General features: G+C 37.7%; 1 protein-coding gene and 2 long non-coding RNA genes across 3 annotated transcripts; 1 reads left to right on the top strand and 2 right to left on the bottom strand.

The window, feature by feature from the left end:
- Nucleotides 1-928: 928 nt before the first annotated feature.
- Nucleotides 929-2,741, bottom strand: LOC126627863 (uncharacterized). The gene is made up of 4 exons (XR_007625147.1): nt 2,612-2,741; nt 2,064-2,164; nt 1,714-1,983; nt 929-1,360 (listed from the first exon to the last, which is right to left on the bottom strand). It is a non-coding gene; the product is annotated as an uncharacterized LOC126627863 (long non-coding RNA).
- Nucleotides 2,742-4,103: 1,362 nt separating this feature from the next.
- Nucleotides 4,104-5,687, bottom strand: LOC126627831 (E3 ubiquitin-protein ligase ATL4-like). Its single transcript, XM_050297396.1, has one exon. The coding sequence runs from the start codon at nt 5,532-5,534 to the stop codon at nt 4,563-4,565; it is 972 nt and encodes a 323-aa protein (XP_050153353.1). The 5' UTR covers nt 5,535-5,687; the 3' UTR covers nt 4,104-4,562.
- A 9,041-nt stretch (nt 5,688-14,728) lies between these two features.
- On the top strand, nt 14,729-15,706 carry LOC126627868 (uncharacterized). Its single transcript, XR_007625153.1, has 3 exons — nt 14,729-14,921; nt 15,005-15,102; nt 15,278-15,706. It is a non-coding gene; the product is annotated as an uncharacterized LOC126627868 (long non-coding RNA).
- The last annotated feature ends 837 nt before the right edge of the window (nt 15,707-16,543 follow it).

Below are 16,543 nucleotides of genomic sequence, written 5' to 3'. Positions count from 1 at the left end.
CTTTCTAGAATTGAACACTGACTATTCTTAAACTGACTGGTACTATCATTATTTCTTAAACTGAATACTGACTATTTCTTAAAATAAACACTAATACCATCACTATTATTTAAACTGAACACTGACTATTTCTTAAAATAAACACTAATACCATCACTATTATTTAAACTGAACACTGACTATTTCTTAAACTGAGCCCTCACTATTTTTTTAACCGAATACTAGTACTATCACTATTTCTTAGTGAACACCCTAACCCCACAAGTAGGTAGCAACTCTCTAGTTTGGGGCTCCAATTTGTAGCATTTCCCTTTGTTTTGTGGGGATTTTTAGCCATCATCATGTACAAGAAATCTCAAACCAACTTCCCATTTTCAATTCCTAACAATCCAAATCTAGTAACGAGTAATGCCAAATTCATGACATTCAACTCTTTTCGCTCCATTCTAATGTAAGCAGAAACAAAATTTGCACTCAAAGTCTCGAATTCCACCACAATAAAACCTACATGCAAGAACGTCACAGTCCAGATATGTCAAACTACTGCTATTGCTATATGAAAATGTTAAAACAACGATACGGTGGCGTCACAATTACATTTAAGCTTACCTCGTTCCCAATTAAAAATTTACTTTAGTGACCTACGTCAACAGTGTTCCCACAATTAACAAAGACAGTGACCCAAATGTACTTTTGTTTATCAGAATGCTCAAAGGATAACTGGAGCCGATTTTAACTGTCACAATGCTTAAAGAAAAAGCGAAAATGATGCATGAAATGCCATTTTACCCCATTTTTCACTTTTCACTTTTCACCCCAGTAGATAAATCTTAAATTTAATTTTGAAATAAAATAAGTCATGAAATGAACCTTTGACAAATGTATCATCAACTACCAACAACTACTAGAAGCCCAAGAGCAAGCCAAATTTTCAGATATAAACAGCTATTTAGCAATCTGTTTTAAGCCCTTAATAAGCTAATAAACTTGAAACTTCACAACTCTTTGTTTCTATGCGACATGGAAATGTAAACATCATATGCAATGAGTTATGATGATAAATTAGAGGATAGATTATTATGTTGTGGCCAGGAAATCGGTGATATGGTGAACTCTATCAGAGATCATCATCGACCAGTTTGGTTTTCCCCTTTCGGTCTGGTTGGCAACAAGTTCAATGCCCAGCTGCACTTTGTCTCCGGCCCCAAATGCGTACAGTATCCCTGACTCGGTGAGTGAGAAGTGTGGGCGTTACACTATATGGAATTGGTGAGATCGATCAGTACAACCTGCTCATTCACTTGCTTCAACGATGTCACTAGGTTAGCTCCGGTGCCAACACATTTGCATGTCTATTTCCCTGTAAGAGACGCAACACACGAGATAAGAGTAAACTGACCTGAAAGGTTTCGAGATCATACAAATGAGCAATACTAATCTTCATATAAAATTTAATGCAAATACTACAATAACAAAATTGGTTTGGATTTATCAAGGAACAAACATGAAGATATCAAAAGGAGTGATATCGAATGCTTTAGGAAAAAACAGATGGGACAAGGCTCCCAATATTTTCTTTTTTTTTATTTTATTAACATTCTCAATAATTATGAATAAGATCCTGGAACACCTCTTTTTGGTTCCGAAAAAGCTTTTTGTTCGATGTAAACAGAATGCTATCAAGGCAAACTGATGAAAACAGACAATCCTTACATATGCCATTTGGTTGACAAGCCATAGCAAGAACGTAGCATAGCAGTATCCAGCTGCAATTTTCACCACAGGTACATTCTCAAGTGCTCCCATTAAAGGATGGGGCTCAACATCAGTTGGCTCGGTTAGGTGGTCGAGTTTGCCATCGTTGCCCCAAGAAAATGTATACATCCTGCCCTCTCTTGGCAACACAGCCACGAAGAAATTTCGAATTGCAGCTTGTACCACAAATATGTCTTTCAAAGACTCAACCAACTGTGGAGTAGTAACCTAAAACAGTAAACGAAAATAGTCTCACAATAGTCATGTTAAATAAAAATGAAACTGCAACAGCATGTGAATAATGTTACCAATTGTTGGAATGGTGGTCTGTGATGTCTCCGCACTTGAGCTTGTACAAGACTCTAGTTTTACTTCTAGCATCGAGACCGACCATACGAATTCGCATTTCCTTCACAACAAAAAGCCAACTGATCAATTTGGTGAAATACAACCCCATTTTTTCAAGTTTCAGCTGAATTCAGAATCCATAAGTCAGATACCAGTTCATCTAACATTAAGCCACAAACTTTCAACTTTAATTTTAAATCGAGTTACGAGATTTCTCTTAAGAACCTGAAATTTCATCAGAATCCAAATATACCAAAAAACACATACAAAATCCTTGCCCGACCTAAAATTCTCCTAAAGAAATGAAATTTCATCATAATCCAAACAAGCACGGGAATAATAAACCTAGCACTAAACCTAAAAGCTACCGATCAAATTAAAATTAAAAAAATACATTCAGACCTAAAATTTCATACAAAAATGAGGACCTAAAAGCTACTAATCCAAAAAGAATCAAATGCATATCCAAATTGTAAACCAGATCCAGATACAAAAATACGGAAATTACATGGTCAGCCGGAGAACAAGAGGAAATGGGAGCTTATTGATTTGACGAAGATGAAGATTAGCAGATGGGTTGATGAAATGAGAAAATTACATACATGAGAGATAAATCTGTTCACCTTTTGCTCTCTTCGTCTAAAGCGAAAACGGAGAACATAAACGGGCCAAGCTGACGTTAGGGGTAAAATTGAAACCTTGAAAAATTATTTTGTTTGGACCAGTTTTATTGGGCTGGTTTGATATTGGGTTTTATCATAACTATTAAATAAAGTTATTACATAATTTTTTTTATTAAAAATCAAAATATTAAAACTTTTTTCATAAGTTTTTTTTAAAATATTATTGATTGGTTATTCAATAAGTTGAGAGATTTTCAATTTTTTTTTATATAAAATGAGAAAGAATCAAACTCGAGAGTTGAATATTTTCAACTCCCTTTCCGCGAAATTCATCAGAAACTAATTAGAATCGAACTCTTATCATAGACCTAAGAGAAAGAGGTGCAATGCATCACTAAAACTATAGCCCCATCGCCCACATTAAAAGCATTATGTATTCATACATAAGACAATAGAAAGAAAACAAATGTACAACCCCCTTAGTCATAGTCTCGTATAATCAACCTCGTATATGACACTTGCACTTTGTTATTAGAACCAATCAAGGAGCTTTCATTTGGACCACTCAATTCGATAAATGAATGTTATAATATCTCACATCGACCTAACTCCATTCTAATTAATATCGAGATTTTTTGTAATAAAATCTCACACCTGATGAATTGTGCAAGTGGTAATTACCAAGTTGGAAACAATATTTATTGGTGTTGTTAATAGTAAGGAGAAATTTTTTATTGTGACGGGAACACAAGTGGTATACCATATGTTTTTATGTAAGTCTCAATTATTTTTTAAGTTATCCCACTATTTGTATAGTGACACGTGGTATATCACCTCGTGTGCCGGTCACACTGAAAAATCTCTCCATAAAAGGATAGGAAGAAGGAAAACCAATCCAAAAAGCTTTCAAAACACTCATTGCCTATCCTCAGAATCAAGGTATTAAATTTCAATAATATCGGAAATATCGGTAGTCCAAAAATACGGAAATTTCGATGGAAATATCGGGATATTATTGATATCGATAAAAATTGAATAAAAACCACGGAAATTGTAAGAAAAACTTGGAAATTTTTATTGAAACTTTGCAGGATATTTATTTAGTCAATTATCTATTAGTTTATCACAAAATCTCTTACTCAATTCATTTGTTTCTTCTTTGGGGGTGACAAAATGTGAAACAAGTATAAAGCAAGAATTCTAAAACAAGGTCTTTTGTACAATCAATCCCAATAAAAGTAATTGGCAAAGACGACCAAAGTCAAAATGTTAAACAATATGAAGAGTAAATAGCAATGCAAGAATAATCACACAAATATCAACTCATAGACTCATAGTTCCCAACTTAGGTTCGATTAGTGTGCATGTCTCGTTACATTTGAGTTTGAATCATTATCATTATTCTTAATCACAACAATTAAAATACACATGATATTGTCAAAACAAAAAATGTTTAACACTTGATCATACTGACATCAGAGCTCGAACCATACTTTGGTGCTCACTACTATAATCACAAGTAGAATATGTGAAATGCTACAACTCATAAGTGTTGGGTAACGACAGTAAAAATAATAATATTACTCCACTACGAAAATCTGTGTAAATCTCTACTTCTCCATGCTTCTAGCTTATATACACATATGCAATGGGTCGTTACTTTCAAATTTCACCTATAAATTTACCAAGCCCACCTATATTTTTAGCTCTCTTTCTCTCCACATCAGCGATTCAGCTTCAAAAGACAAAATTTACAGAAATGAACCACAATCTGGGAGTGGCGCTAGCAAAACCAACGAATGAGAGAATGATGATGGAATTGCTTGAATTTACCAATCATACCCCTGCAAGCCACCGAAACATCTCGGATATCTCTTCTCCGACGCGCTCTGTTTCCAAGCTCGAATCGCCGGCGATAGACACCTCGCTCCGGCAGCTACTTCCAGTGTAGAATCTTCCAGAGCTCCGAAATGACATATCTCGGGACGAGAGGGTGCTGGACAGTTGATCAATGTAGTCTTTGAGCCAGCTCGACCTTCCCGAGCCGACCTCCGCGGCGAGGATCGACGGCGGAATTGACGGTTCCGGCTCTGCCACTACCAAGACGACCTCATCTTTCTCTCGCTCAGCATTGCTCAGCCGCACTTCTGACGTCTCCTCATCTGCACTGTAATCGAAGGAGCCGACGGAGTAGGAGTGTCGATTGGGGGAATTCGTCGTTGTCGTCTGATTGTTGTTGCGGAGGCTCACGTTTCCGATTTCGAGACGGAAGCGTCCGCTACCGTTCGCTGTGGCTGGTTCGGCATTGGAGGAGACGAGCATCATGAGCTCGGCGTCGGAAGCGGCGATCGAGGAGCGACATAGCGGGCAAGTCTGCTGCGACTGTAGCCACGGGTCGATGCAGGCGGAGTGGAAGGTGTGGCAGCAGAGCGGGAGGAGGTGGACCTCGTCGCTGGGCTCGAATTTCGACAGACACACGGCGCAGTCGGCGGAGATGGTAGAGGAAGATCGGCGGGCGATGGAGGAGAAGGTGTAGAGAGGGAGGGAAGGAGAGGTATCGGGATTGATTCGGCGAGTGGATATGCGGCGGGAGTCGGAGAATGAGTCGGAGGGTGAGGGAGCAAGGCGACGGATGCACCGGCTGTTGAGGTGGCGGAGGATGAGGCAGATTGAGGCCACGAGCGTGGCTGCGAGGATGACGATGATGATGAGGAGGTTCGGGCTTAGGTTTTTGAAGAAGGAGGAGGATTTTCGGTGAGGTAGTAATGGCGGTGACGGCGCTGGTGATGCTGCTGTTGTTTCCGACATTTTAGAGAGAGAGAGAGAGAGAGAGAGAGAGAGAGAGAGAGAGAGAGAGAGAGAGAGAGAGGGTGAATAAATTCCTTGTTTGCTTTCGGTTTTTATTTTGGAGACTGGGAGGGGGATGGTACGTGCCTATCACGTGATGTGGAGGGAATTTGATTATGGTGGAGGTGGAGGTGCTGGTCTGGAATTGAATTCTGGTACCAGTCCAGAGTAAATGCGCGCGGGTTTTTGAAGAGAGAGGTAGGAAGCAGGAGGAAGGTTCTGAAGTTACAATTATGCCCCTCTGGTTGCCTGGAAGTTATGATTGTGCCCCTCTGTTGGTATGAGAATGTGATTTGACTTGCGTTTGTGAGTGGTTTATTTTGTTTTTTTAAAACGATACCATAGGTTAAACTGATAGTTGTTAAATAAAAAAGAGAGAGTTAGAGATCGAGTATAAAAATTATTGTTTTCGTTATTGTAGTAATGCGCCTTTTGCTTATGTTAGTGTTTGACATGTTGGATTTCATTGGATTATTGTAATTGGGATGGTTCCCAATAATTGCTTGTGTCATTTTCTTCGATTCATTTTTTTCTATTTTTCTAATTAAATTTGATTTTTACTGGAGATTATTATAAATTTAATCATTAATTAACCATAAAGGTTTTAGTCACCCATATGGAAGTTTCGCTGAAGATTAAACTTTCCACGTTTAAAAGGTTTTGTTACATAAGATTATATTTGGAGAGGATATGCAACATAGACATATAACAGTAATAAATGACGTATCATTTATTTTAACCAAGATGTCAAAGCTGACATGAAAAAAAAAAGCTAGCTGACATAGACAAAGAGATTTCAAATTGGAAGCTGCTTTCAAATATGGTTTTTGTTATTTCCAAAGGCATTTCACTTGCTTTACCTTAATTGCTAACATACTTAAGAATTATTTTATTATTTTTAAACCAACAACAACCCAACTTTTATTATTTTTGTTTAAAAAAACATAAATGGAGCAATAATTTTGGTAAATCAGAAGGAAGGAAAATATTGGCAATATGTCAAATTGACTAGTCAGCCATTAAATTGAAATTTGATATTTTAAATTTGACGTCTTCTTTAGAGATGCTCTTAAACCTTCTAATTATCATTAATTATCTTTCATAGATGGCCCACCTTTTGTTTTTTGATACAAGCGATTAGGGATGAGAGATTAAAACACAAACTCGGATGCAAAGGTATGTATAATTAACCACTCGACCTGAAGTCTTTGTGGTTACAACACTAAACCAAGTATTATTCTTTTAAATTTCAAGAATGAAAACTAATGAGAATAATTAGGTGAGGGCGTCTGCTCCACGTTCATTTGTATAACACTTCGCACAAAAGCATAAAACCCTATAGGTTAGTTCATTAAATCTCATTTTGGTCGTCTGGTATTAGAGCTGCACTCGTCAAGCTAACTACGTGTCTTTTTCTTGAACTTCATCAATTGCATTTCTTTTGTTTTCAAATAAAGTTTGCCTAAAAAGAAAAACCGACTAAAGCCAATTACCTCAAGTAACATTGTTACATGGTAGTAGATGGTACTTAGAATTAGTGGTGGTAAATTAACTTATTGGGTTATTAATGCGTACCCATTAAGACTTGTTTAATTTGATATCACCATAATATAAGAGTGACATTAATAGTGATGATGATGGTGTAAGGTGAAATCAAATTAAATGTCTTAATGTGTACCTATTAACAACCCAATGAGTTAATTTGACACCTCTACTTAGAATCACAACCATTTGATCTGAGAGGAGCTACTACAAAAAAATGTTGGATTAAGACCATCTCTAACCTATGAGATAAAGCTTAAAATATAAGCTTTAAAACCCTTTCAAACCTCTCAAACCATCTCCAACCATGAGCTAAAATAAGCCCTGAGGAGAAAATATATCTCTAGGTTAGATTCCTCTCAGGATTTAAGTCAGGCTTAAATTATTCTGAACCCACCAAATTGTCATATTTCAAACTTTTTTTTGTTTTTTACTTATAATCTAACGGCTATAATCAAATGAGATCAAATATAATAGTAAAAAAAAAAAGATTTGACAGCCCAAAATCAAATCAACGTCTAAAATAATTTAAGAAAATTATTTAAATCAAATTTAACTAAACTTTTATAAATACCTATGTATTTGTATGATTTTCAATCGAAATTTAAATATTTTTAGACTAAAATGTTCATAAAAATAAATTAAGATAATCTTGATAAATTTTATTTTTTAAAAAAAGTTACCGAAAACAAAAAGTTAGGCTAAAATCATTATTTAATCATCACGGGCTAAAATTTTAAGTCACAAGGGTTGGAGGAGAAAAACAGTTTCTGGCTTATGGCTTAAATTTTTAAGTTTTATCTCCAAGAGTTGGAGATGATCTAAGTAGCAACAAAACGACGTTGGATACTTTTTGCTCCACATGATCCAGATCCTTAAATCAGTTTCTTTCTGGTACTAATTAACCATTGATTAAATTTGATCCGATGGAGCATGTTCGTATTAGTCATTTATCACTGGATTAGTGGACTAATTAAATTAGTATTTGACATTCTTTTGGTACTTTGTCATTATTATCAGAAATTCTTTTGGGTACTCGAAATCTAATAAGAAAATAGAAAGAAAAATAAAGCATATGGTATATAATTATTCTAAATAATGAGATTTTCTAGGAGCATGAAGTGCAGTGCTTTCTGGTATGGAAATGGAATGATCCAAATGAACTGAAAATTTGGAGAGACTCTCTCTCTCTGCCACCACTAGTACTAGTAACTAAAAAATAATTAGGGACTTGTCAAATCTATGAAAAAATTGTATTGAAGAGACAATCGTTTTGAGTGCCAATAACAGTTGTAGAAGATTGATTTCTATAACATCTTCCTCTTGAATATAATGTAGTGCAAGAAAACAGATTGTATGCCATATGCTTTTAGTAAGTTTAATTGACGAGAGCTTGGAGAGGTTTTTTTTTTTAGAATTAAAATTTCACCCTCATCTATGGAACAAGAATATTAGGTTTCATTAAAATGTTTGGAAAGACTAAATCATTTCACACAATTGTGCTAAGAAAGTGTGCGGAAATTATTTGTTAAAATAGGATTGTGAAATTGACAGAAAATGACTATGAGGCATGTTAATACGCTTTCTATAAAGTAATATTTGCCCCACTCTAATATGATTTTGTTAATCGGTATAAAGCAAATCACTTTCAGAATACAACAAAATCTGAAATTTTAGTTTAATAAGAAATGAAATTCCATGAAAAGAAACTCTATGGTTATGTTGGATGAGAGAAAAAGGATGCTGGGTATTTATGGAAGATGATGACACCCATTCAAAGGGTTGACATGCATTCAATTTGGGGTGAAAGTGGTGCATCCAAAAGTCATATATGTTCATTAGATAGAAACTGTTATAGTTTATCACACCACATCTTTTTTTCTGGCAGCTATTGAAAGAATCATGTCTAAAATTTCTGACAAATATATATATGTTCGTATATTTTAAAATATCCCACATCATTTATCCTTTCTCAAATGGATAAGGATTGTCTACCCTCCCACTTCTTGTGCCCTCTCCTGCCCTCTCGTGCCCTCATGTTTGTGTAGTTACGGTTAAGTCACGTCAACATTTTATATTATTATTCATTTTTGTCTTATTATCTTTATAAAAAAATAATATAAAATGTTGACTGGCTTAACCGTGATCACACAAACAGAAGGGCATGACACCGAAAATGAAAGGGCAGACAATCCTTGTCCTTCTCAAATACAGAAGACAAGTCAGATTGATAAAGAGAGTTCCAACAACTTTGGGTTCACATGAATACGTAATGGATGATGCAATGACTTAAAGCCACACACAATGTATCATTCCCTTGTCACATTGCGAAAATAAAACCAAGATAATAACTGCCTGGGGATTAATTAATATATTCATTTATTTAATTAATCAGTCAATGATGCGACTATTAATTACAATAAAATGGTCAATTCATCCCGAACTTGCGATGAAATTTACACTAAAATTCCATGTAATTTAATGGCTGATGTAGCATTGATAGATGCTTGATCATTTATCTACGTGGAGTGCACATCCAAATCTTTTGGTTCTTGTAAATTAAAGTAATAAGCATTGATGACCCTACTTAAGCAAAGTCAAACTACAATTTGTTGTCGTTTTTGGCCATACAGGCTCATGCATCTACGTACGACAGCAAATATGGCCGCGACTGAAGTGGACTAAAACGACCAACGTCCGTACAAACCCGCAGATTCACGACAAAACAAAACTGGATACTAGTAGCTTCCATTCGTGTTTTGTCGCATTCCAATTTCCATGCCTGGGACTAAAATTCCTACTAAATATGTGTATTTTCTAAGAGAACTATTATTGGCATTCTAAAAATCGTTTTCTTCCTTCAAACTTTCTATATTTGAAAAGAAAAATACACTTATAAGGAGTGTAGAATGAAATTTTTGGAGTGCCAATAACACTTCTCTTTTCTAAAGTGAGAAGTTGCTTGACGTTTTCTTAGCTAATTAGTTACAACATATTATTGAGGGTTGTGATTATTTTTAAAATATTCTCGTTAAATTATTATATAAATATTACGTGACTAACATTCCTACTAAATATGTGAATTTTCCAAAGTGGGAAGTTGTTTGACGTTTTCTTAGCTTTTTTTTTTTAACAATTGATATTATCTACACTAAAAAAGAGTGGTGGGGTTAACCTCACAATAGGTTAGCAATAATATGGTTCAAATTCGTCTTTAGCGAGAATCAAACCTAAGACATCTCACTTACAAGTAAAGAAAAATATCACTAGACCGTAATACTAAGTGACTTTCTTAGCTCATTAGTTATAACATATTATTGAGGATTATGATTATTTTTATGATATCCTCGTTAAATTGTTATATAGCGACCACATGACTAACATTCCTACTAACTATGTGGATTTTCTAAAGTGGGAAGTTACTTGACGTTTTCTTAGCTAATTAGTTATAGCATATTATTGAGGATTGTGATTATTTTAAAATATCTTTGTTAAATTGTTATATAATGATCACGTGACTATCTTTTCAAAAAAAAAATTGTCAAAGTGATTTCACTTAAAGAAGATATTGATAAATTTTTACAGAAATATCAAAATGATTTACAGTGAATAAACTCAAGACTTCTTTTATTAATTTTTATTGTCAATAGTCAAAATGATAAGTTATGCCAATTTCGAATATCAGTTTTGTTGATGCACAAAATCAGCGAAGACTTTGGTACAACAGAAAGTGTCAGGTTTTGTGACCTTCGCTTGGTTGCTTCGGTCACTAGTGAGGATAAGTACGTAAATGAATAGAGACAGAGAAGCAAACACAGGATGTACGTGGTTCACCCAGATTGGCTACGTCCACGGAGTAGAGGAGTTCTTATTAGTAGTGAAGGGCTTACACAAGTACAAAGGATCAAGCTCTCAATTTAGTGAGTTCTTGTGAATGATTTAGTACAAATGACATTAGCCAATATTGTGGGGGAATGACCCCTATTTATAGAAAAACTTGTAGCTTTGTCACATTGACATGTGTCATGTTATGATTGGTTCTTGATGTCGACACGTGCTGCGCTCTGATTGGCTTCTAATCTTGACACGTGTCGAGTAGTGATTGGCCTCCTGGTCGGAGGGGAACTCTTCTAGGTCCTTGACAGTATAGCGTTGGCTGGTGCTCGGTAGTTTCGGGATTGGTCAAGTATGGTACAAACAGTGCCCCCTAAGTTCCCGAGTGAGGGAAACTTCTCGGTTGGGGACTTGCAAGATCCAATCCCTTGAGTAATCACGAAACTTCTAAGTACCGAAGTGTGGTCTGATCTTCATCTGCCCTTCTCTGGAAGTACCTTTCCTCCATCCGGGAATGGTGTATTTAGCTGATGAAAATGCACAAGGTAATGTATCAATTTCACTTTGAAGCTTACTTGTAGTTTCGGGCTTGGTCAAGTGCGATACAAACCCTATAGTAGGAGTCCCCCAAGTCGCCGAGCTAGGAGATCTGCCGAAAGAGGTGACAGACAAGGTAAGCAGTCAAACTTCCAAGTAAGCAACCCAGGATCAGAGGTTTGACTTCGGCTTCCGGTTGATTGTTCTCCTTCTCCTTGTCTCTCATTCAACTGCCAGGATAAGGAGAAGCAAATGGATAAGAGATGATATGAGATACTTTTGCTTTTGAAGAAGTAACTTTCCACAGGCTTATTCTTGAACTGTGCTGGAGGGTTTTCTGGTGCCCTTCAGAGTATAAGGCCGACTCAAAAATTTGAGGGTCAAAACAAGTCCATCAAATCTAGAGTACGTTCGACCTTGATGATATGGGATACTTTTGCTGTTGACGGAATAATGAATGTGGTATGGAAAGGTGTCGTGCTGTAGTGATCTGTTTCAGCTCACCGTTGAACCTTCTGCTTCAATCTTTTGCATGGCAGAAGTGGTGTGCAACCTTTGCATTTAAATGGTCCTTCAGAACATTCCTTCATAGTGACTCATCCACGCTTGGCAGCTTCAGTGTAAAGAGCCAATATCTGATCAACTGTCATGAGGTATTTTCCGGTGGAATTCGTGACCTTGACAACAGTTGAGGATGAGTACTCGAGAGCAATGCTAAATAAGCAACCAGGCAAAGGCTCCAGGCAGTCAGTTCCAAATTGGAGGTTTGATTTCAGGTTCCGACTGACTGCTCTCTTTCTCCTTGTCCTGCAGGTGTGGACAAGGACAAAGACAAAGACAGGGAGAAAGCATGATATGAGATACTCTTGCTTTCGACCCTGATGATATGAGATACTCTTGTTCTTGGTGTGGCTTATTTGCTGAGGTATTATCGGGGGGAAATAAAGCTGAGTATTTCGAGAGGTTATGTTGAGGGTGCCTTTTCGAATGCGAGAAAGGGTTGAGCATTTTTGCAGGTTTGCCTGTCCGTTGAGGAGGGAGGTCAATGTATATAGGGATTTCCCAATAACAAGTAGTAATGTTATTCCTTTACCATTCTTGGTCACAGCAATGTAGTGGGAGCTGCCAGCTTCACGTGTTTTAATTTTGTCAGAGCACTTTGAAAAAGTGGTATGTGGTATCTGGAAAGCTGATATTACGTGTGAAGATTACAGACAAGCTTTATCTAAGGAAATCTGGCTCTCGAAGTTCTGAGAGTTGTGCCTCTTCGGTTTTCGAACAAGCAATCCCGTCGAGGATCTGACTCTCGAGATTCGGAAAGCGGTGCTACTCCGGTTTTTGAGAAAGTAATTATGTTGGGAGTCTTTTCTCGAATGTGAGTAAAGGTTGGACGTTCTTGCCAACCTGTCTTGCCGCAAAACACGGAGGTCGACACACATAGGGACTTTCCAGTTGTCAAGCAGTGGTGCTGTTCCTTTACCCTTATGGGTAATAGTAGGGTAGCTGGAACTTCGAAATTCTCGTGCCTAAACTTTGTCAGAGATCTTTGACAAAGTTATATGTGGTACCCGAGGAGTTGATGGTGCATATGGAGAGCGGTGATTGAACAGTAAGATTCACGTGCTTTCTACTTCACCAGAAATCTTCGACAGATTGCCCGTAATTTCCGCAAAGCTGAGTGTGCATGTGACAGGTGCTGACAAGGCTGAAAAAGCAGGTGCTTCTTCGATTTCTGAGATCGGCCCTCGTGGTCTCTGAGCAGCCCAGCTTTTGAGAAAGCAAACGCCTCTTCGATTTCTGAGATCGGCCCTCGTGGTCTCTGAGCAGCCCAGCTTTTGAGAAAGCAAACGCCTCTTCGATTTCTGAAGCTCCGTCGAGTGCAGATTTTTATAGAGGCTGGCATTAAGTTCCACAGCACACTTGAATCTCTACCAGTAGAAGCTCATTTCTTGCACTTCTAAGATCTTGATTTGTCTGACCTCTTCCTTCTTCAACACATTTGAAAATGTCTGGACCCTCCGACCGTCGTTTTGACTTGAACCTTGGAGAAGAGACAGCCACGCCTTCTCCAGACAACATATGGCGCCCATCCTTCATATCCCCTACTGGTCCTCTTACCGTTGGGGATTCTGTGATGAAGAATGATATGACCGCTGCAGTGGTGGCCAGGAACCTTCTCACTCCCAAAGATAACAGACTACTTTCCAAACGGTCTGATGAGTTGGCTGTTAAGGACTCTCTGGCTCTTAGTGTTCAGTGTGCAGGTTCTGTGTCTAATATGGCCCAACGCCTATTTGCTAGAACCCGCCAAGTTGAATCATTGGCTGCTGAAGTGATGAGTCTCAAACAGGAGATTAGAGGGCTCAAGCATGAGAATAAGCAGTTGCACCGGCTCGCCCATGACTATGCTACAAACATGAAGAGGAAGCTTGACCAGATGAAGGAATCTGATGGTAAGGTTTTACTTGATCATCAGCGGTTTGTGGGTTTGTTCCAAAGGCATTTATTGCCTTCGTCCTCTAGGGTTGTACCTGGTAATAAAGCTTCAAATGATGAACCTCCAATGCCTCCTCCTTCTGGGGTTTTGTCAAGTACTGAGGCTCCGGATAACCACCCTCCGGTGCTTTCTCTTTCTGGGGCTCTACCGACTGCTGAGACTTCCCCTAAGCAACCTTTGTGAAGGCTCCCTTTTGTTTGTTTATTTTGACTCATGTATATGTACATATTTGTGGCTTATTGAAAATATTAATAAATAAGCTTTGCTTCATTTCAACATATTGTGTTAAATACACCAAAGCCTTCTTCATAAAGTTCTTTGAATTTTTGCTTTTGTTGAAACCTGTATTGTTGAAGCTTTGTGAGTGAAGCATGTAGTTTGAGGTAGTGTTCCCTTAATTTCCCGAGTGAGGAAAACTTCTCGGTTGGAGACTTGAAAAATCCAAGTCACTGAGTGGTTGTGAGACTGCCGAGTATCAAGGTGCAGTAGCATATGGTGGGAAACTTTTGTGTGTTTGATGCTGCATGCTATTGACTAGACAAGATCAAGTGCAATTAGTAGCTTTTCTCTCTTTTTCATCTTTGCTTTAGTGGAATTGCTTTTCGTTTCCACTAATCAGCCTGAGTGGATGCAAGATAACACCTTTCTCTATAGCTCAGATTGCAAAGTCGTCTTCATGAAAGTTTTTCCTTATCTTGTGAACTACAACATATCCAAATTTGAGATCCATCGGAGTAGTACAACTTCAGAAATTCAAGTATGATGAGTAACTGTTCATCAATGTTCTGTTAATCCGTCAGACTTGTTGTGAGCTTCGAAACTCCATTTTCTCTTGTTCAGATCAACATACTGTCTTCATCTAAGTTGTTCCTTAACTTGGGAACTACAACATATCCAAATTTGAGGTCCCTCGGAGCAGTATAACTCCAGAAATCCAGGTATGATGAGTGACTGTTTATCATTTGTCTGTCAACCCGTCAGATTTGTTGTGAGCTTTGAAACTCTATTTTCTCTTGCTCAGATCAGCATGCTTTCTTCATTGAAGTTGTTCCTCAGCTTGTGAACTACAACATATCCAAATTTGAGATCCATCGGAGCAGTATAACTCCAGAAATCCAGGTATGATGAATGACTGGTTATTATTTTTCTGTCAACCCGTCAGATTTGTTGTGAGCTTCGAAACTCCATTTTCTCTTGTTCAGATCGGTATGCTTTCTTCATTGAAGTTGTTCCTCATCGACTCTTTCATAACATATCAAAAATTCAGGATGAACTAACCGTTAAATATTTCCAGATCTTCGAAACATCACAACAGCTTCGAAATCTGCAAGAAGCCGACTATCATGTTTGGAGCTTCAACACTGTAATTTCCGTCGCTCAAACAGAAATGGTTCCTTCTTGAAAGTTGTTCATATGCTCAAGAACTATAGGGTGTCTAAAATTCAGCTCCATTGGAGAAGAGCAGAGGTTGCAGAAATTTGATAGATGAAAGGAGGCGGAAGAGGGAGAAAGAGAAAAAGTCTCTTGGGTTGGATTTCTATTTTGGGGCAGATTCCAATTTTTGTAGCACCTTCATTATTGATGAATTGCTTGTACTTTTGTCCATTATGAAACTTGGGACTTTGGCTTGTTGTTGGATCTATTATAATATGTTTGGGAACATATATAAGTGAATAAATAAGAAGGAAAATTTTGGGCCCTTGTGGGTGTAAAACAAAAAATGTTTATGTTTACCCAAGTGTTTTTGTACAAGTTCAAGGGCATCTTGGGTTTTGTGAACAAAATTTGTTTATTTGGAGCAAGGTTTTGTGTTGAAGCTTTGTAGGTGAAGCTTTGGTGTTGAAGCGTTCTAGGTGAAGCTTTGATGGTGAAGCTTTGTAGATGAAGCTTTGTAGATGAAGCTTTCTAGGTGAAGCTGTGATGGTGAAGCTTTGATGGTGAAAGTATGTAGAGGGAGCTTTCTAGGTGAAGCTTTTTTAGGTGAAGCTTTGTAGGTGAAGCTTTTTTAAGTGAAGCTTTTCGGGTGAAGTTTTTTTTTTTTGGGTGAAGCTTTGTGGGTGAAGCTTTTTAGGTGAAGCTTTTCGGGTGAAGCTTTTTGGGTGAAGCTTTTTAGGTGAAGCTTTGTGGGTGAAGCTTTGGAGGTGAAGCTTTTCGGGTGAAGCTTTTTGGATGAAGCTGTTTTTTTTTTTTTTTTTTTTTTTTTTTTTTTTGGCGCTTGACACGGTCTTCATTTGCTTGTTTTGTAGTGACTATGGAAGACGGATTGCTTTCTGATTGAGAAGGGTTCCGGCATCGCTTGCTATGAATGTAAAAGAGTGAGGGCTGAGTTGGCTAAATTACCTCTTTATTGAATTCATTGCCAAATGGCCTTCATTACATAGGATGCCGAACGGCTATAGCTCAACACTTGTACATCGTGAGTCTATTTGTAGTAGTACTTCAAGTGATCAGCGTTCCATGGATGGCCAAGGGTCTTGCCATCGGAGCTTCTAAGTGTGTAAGAGCCAGGGCGACTGATGCCAATGACTTCATACGGTCCATCCCAGTTTGGACTAAGTGT

This window comes from Malus sylvestris, chromosome 7, assembly GCF_916048215.2.
Source record: "Malus sylvestris chromosome 7, drMalSylv7.2, whole genome shotgun sequence".
In the NCBI taxonomy this organism is placed as follows: Eukaryota; Viridiplantae; Streptophyta; class Magnoliopsida; order Rosales; family Rosaceae; genus Malus; species Malus sylvestris.
Note: the sequence above shows the minus strand (reverse complement) of the source record. Positions and strands in the feature narration are given on the sequence as shown.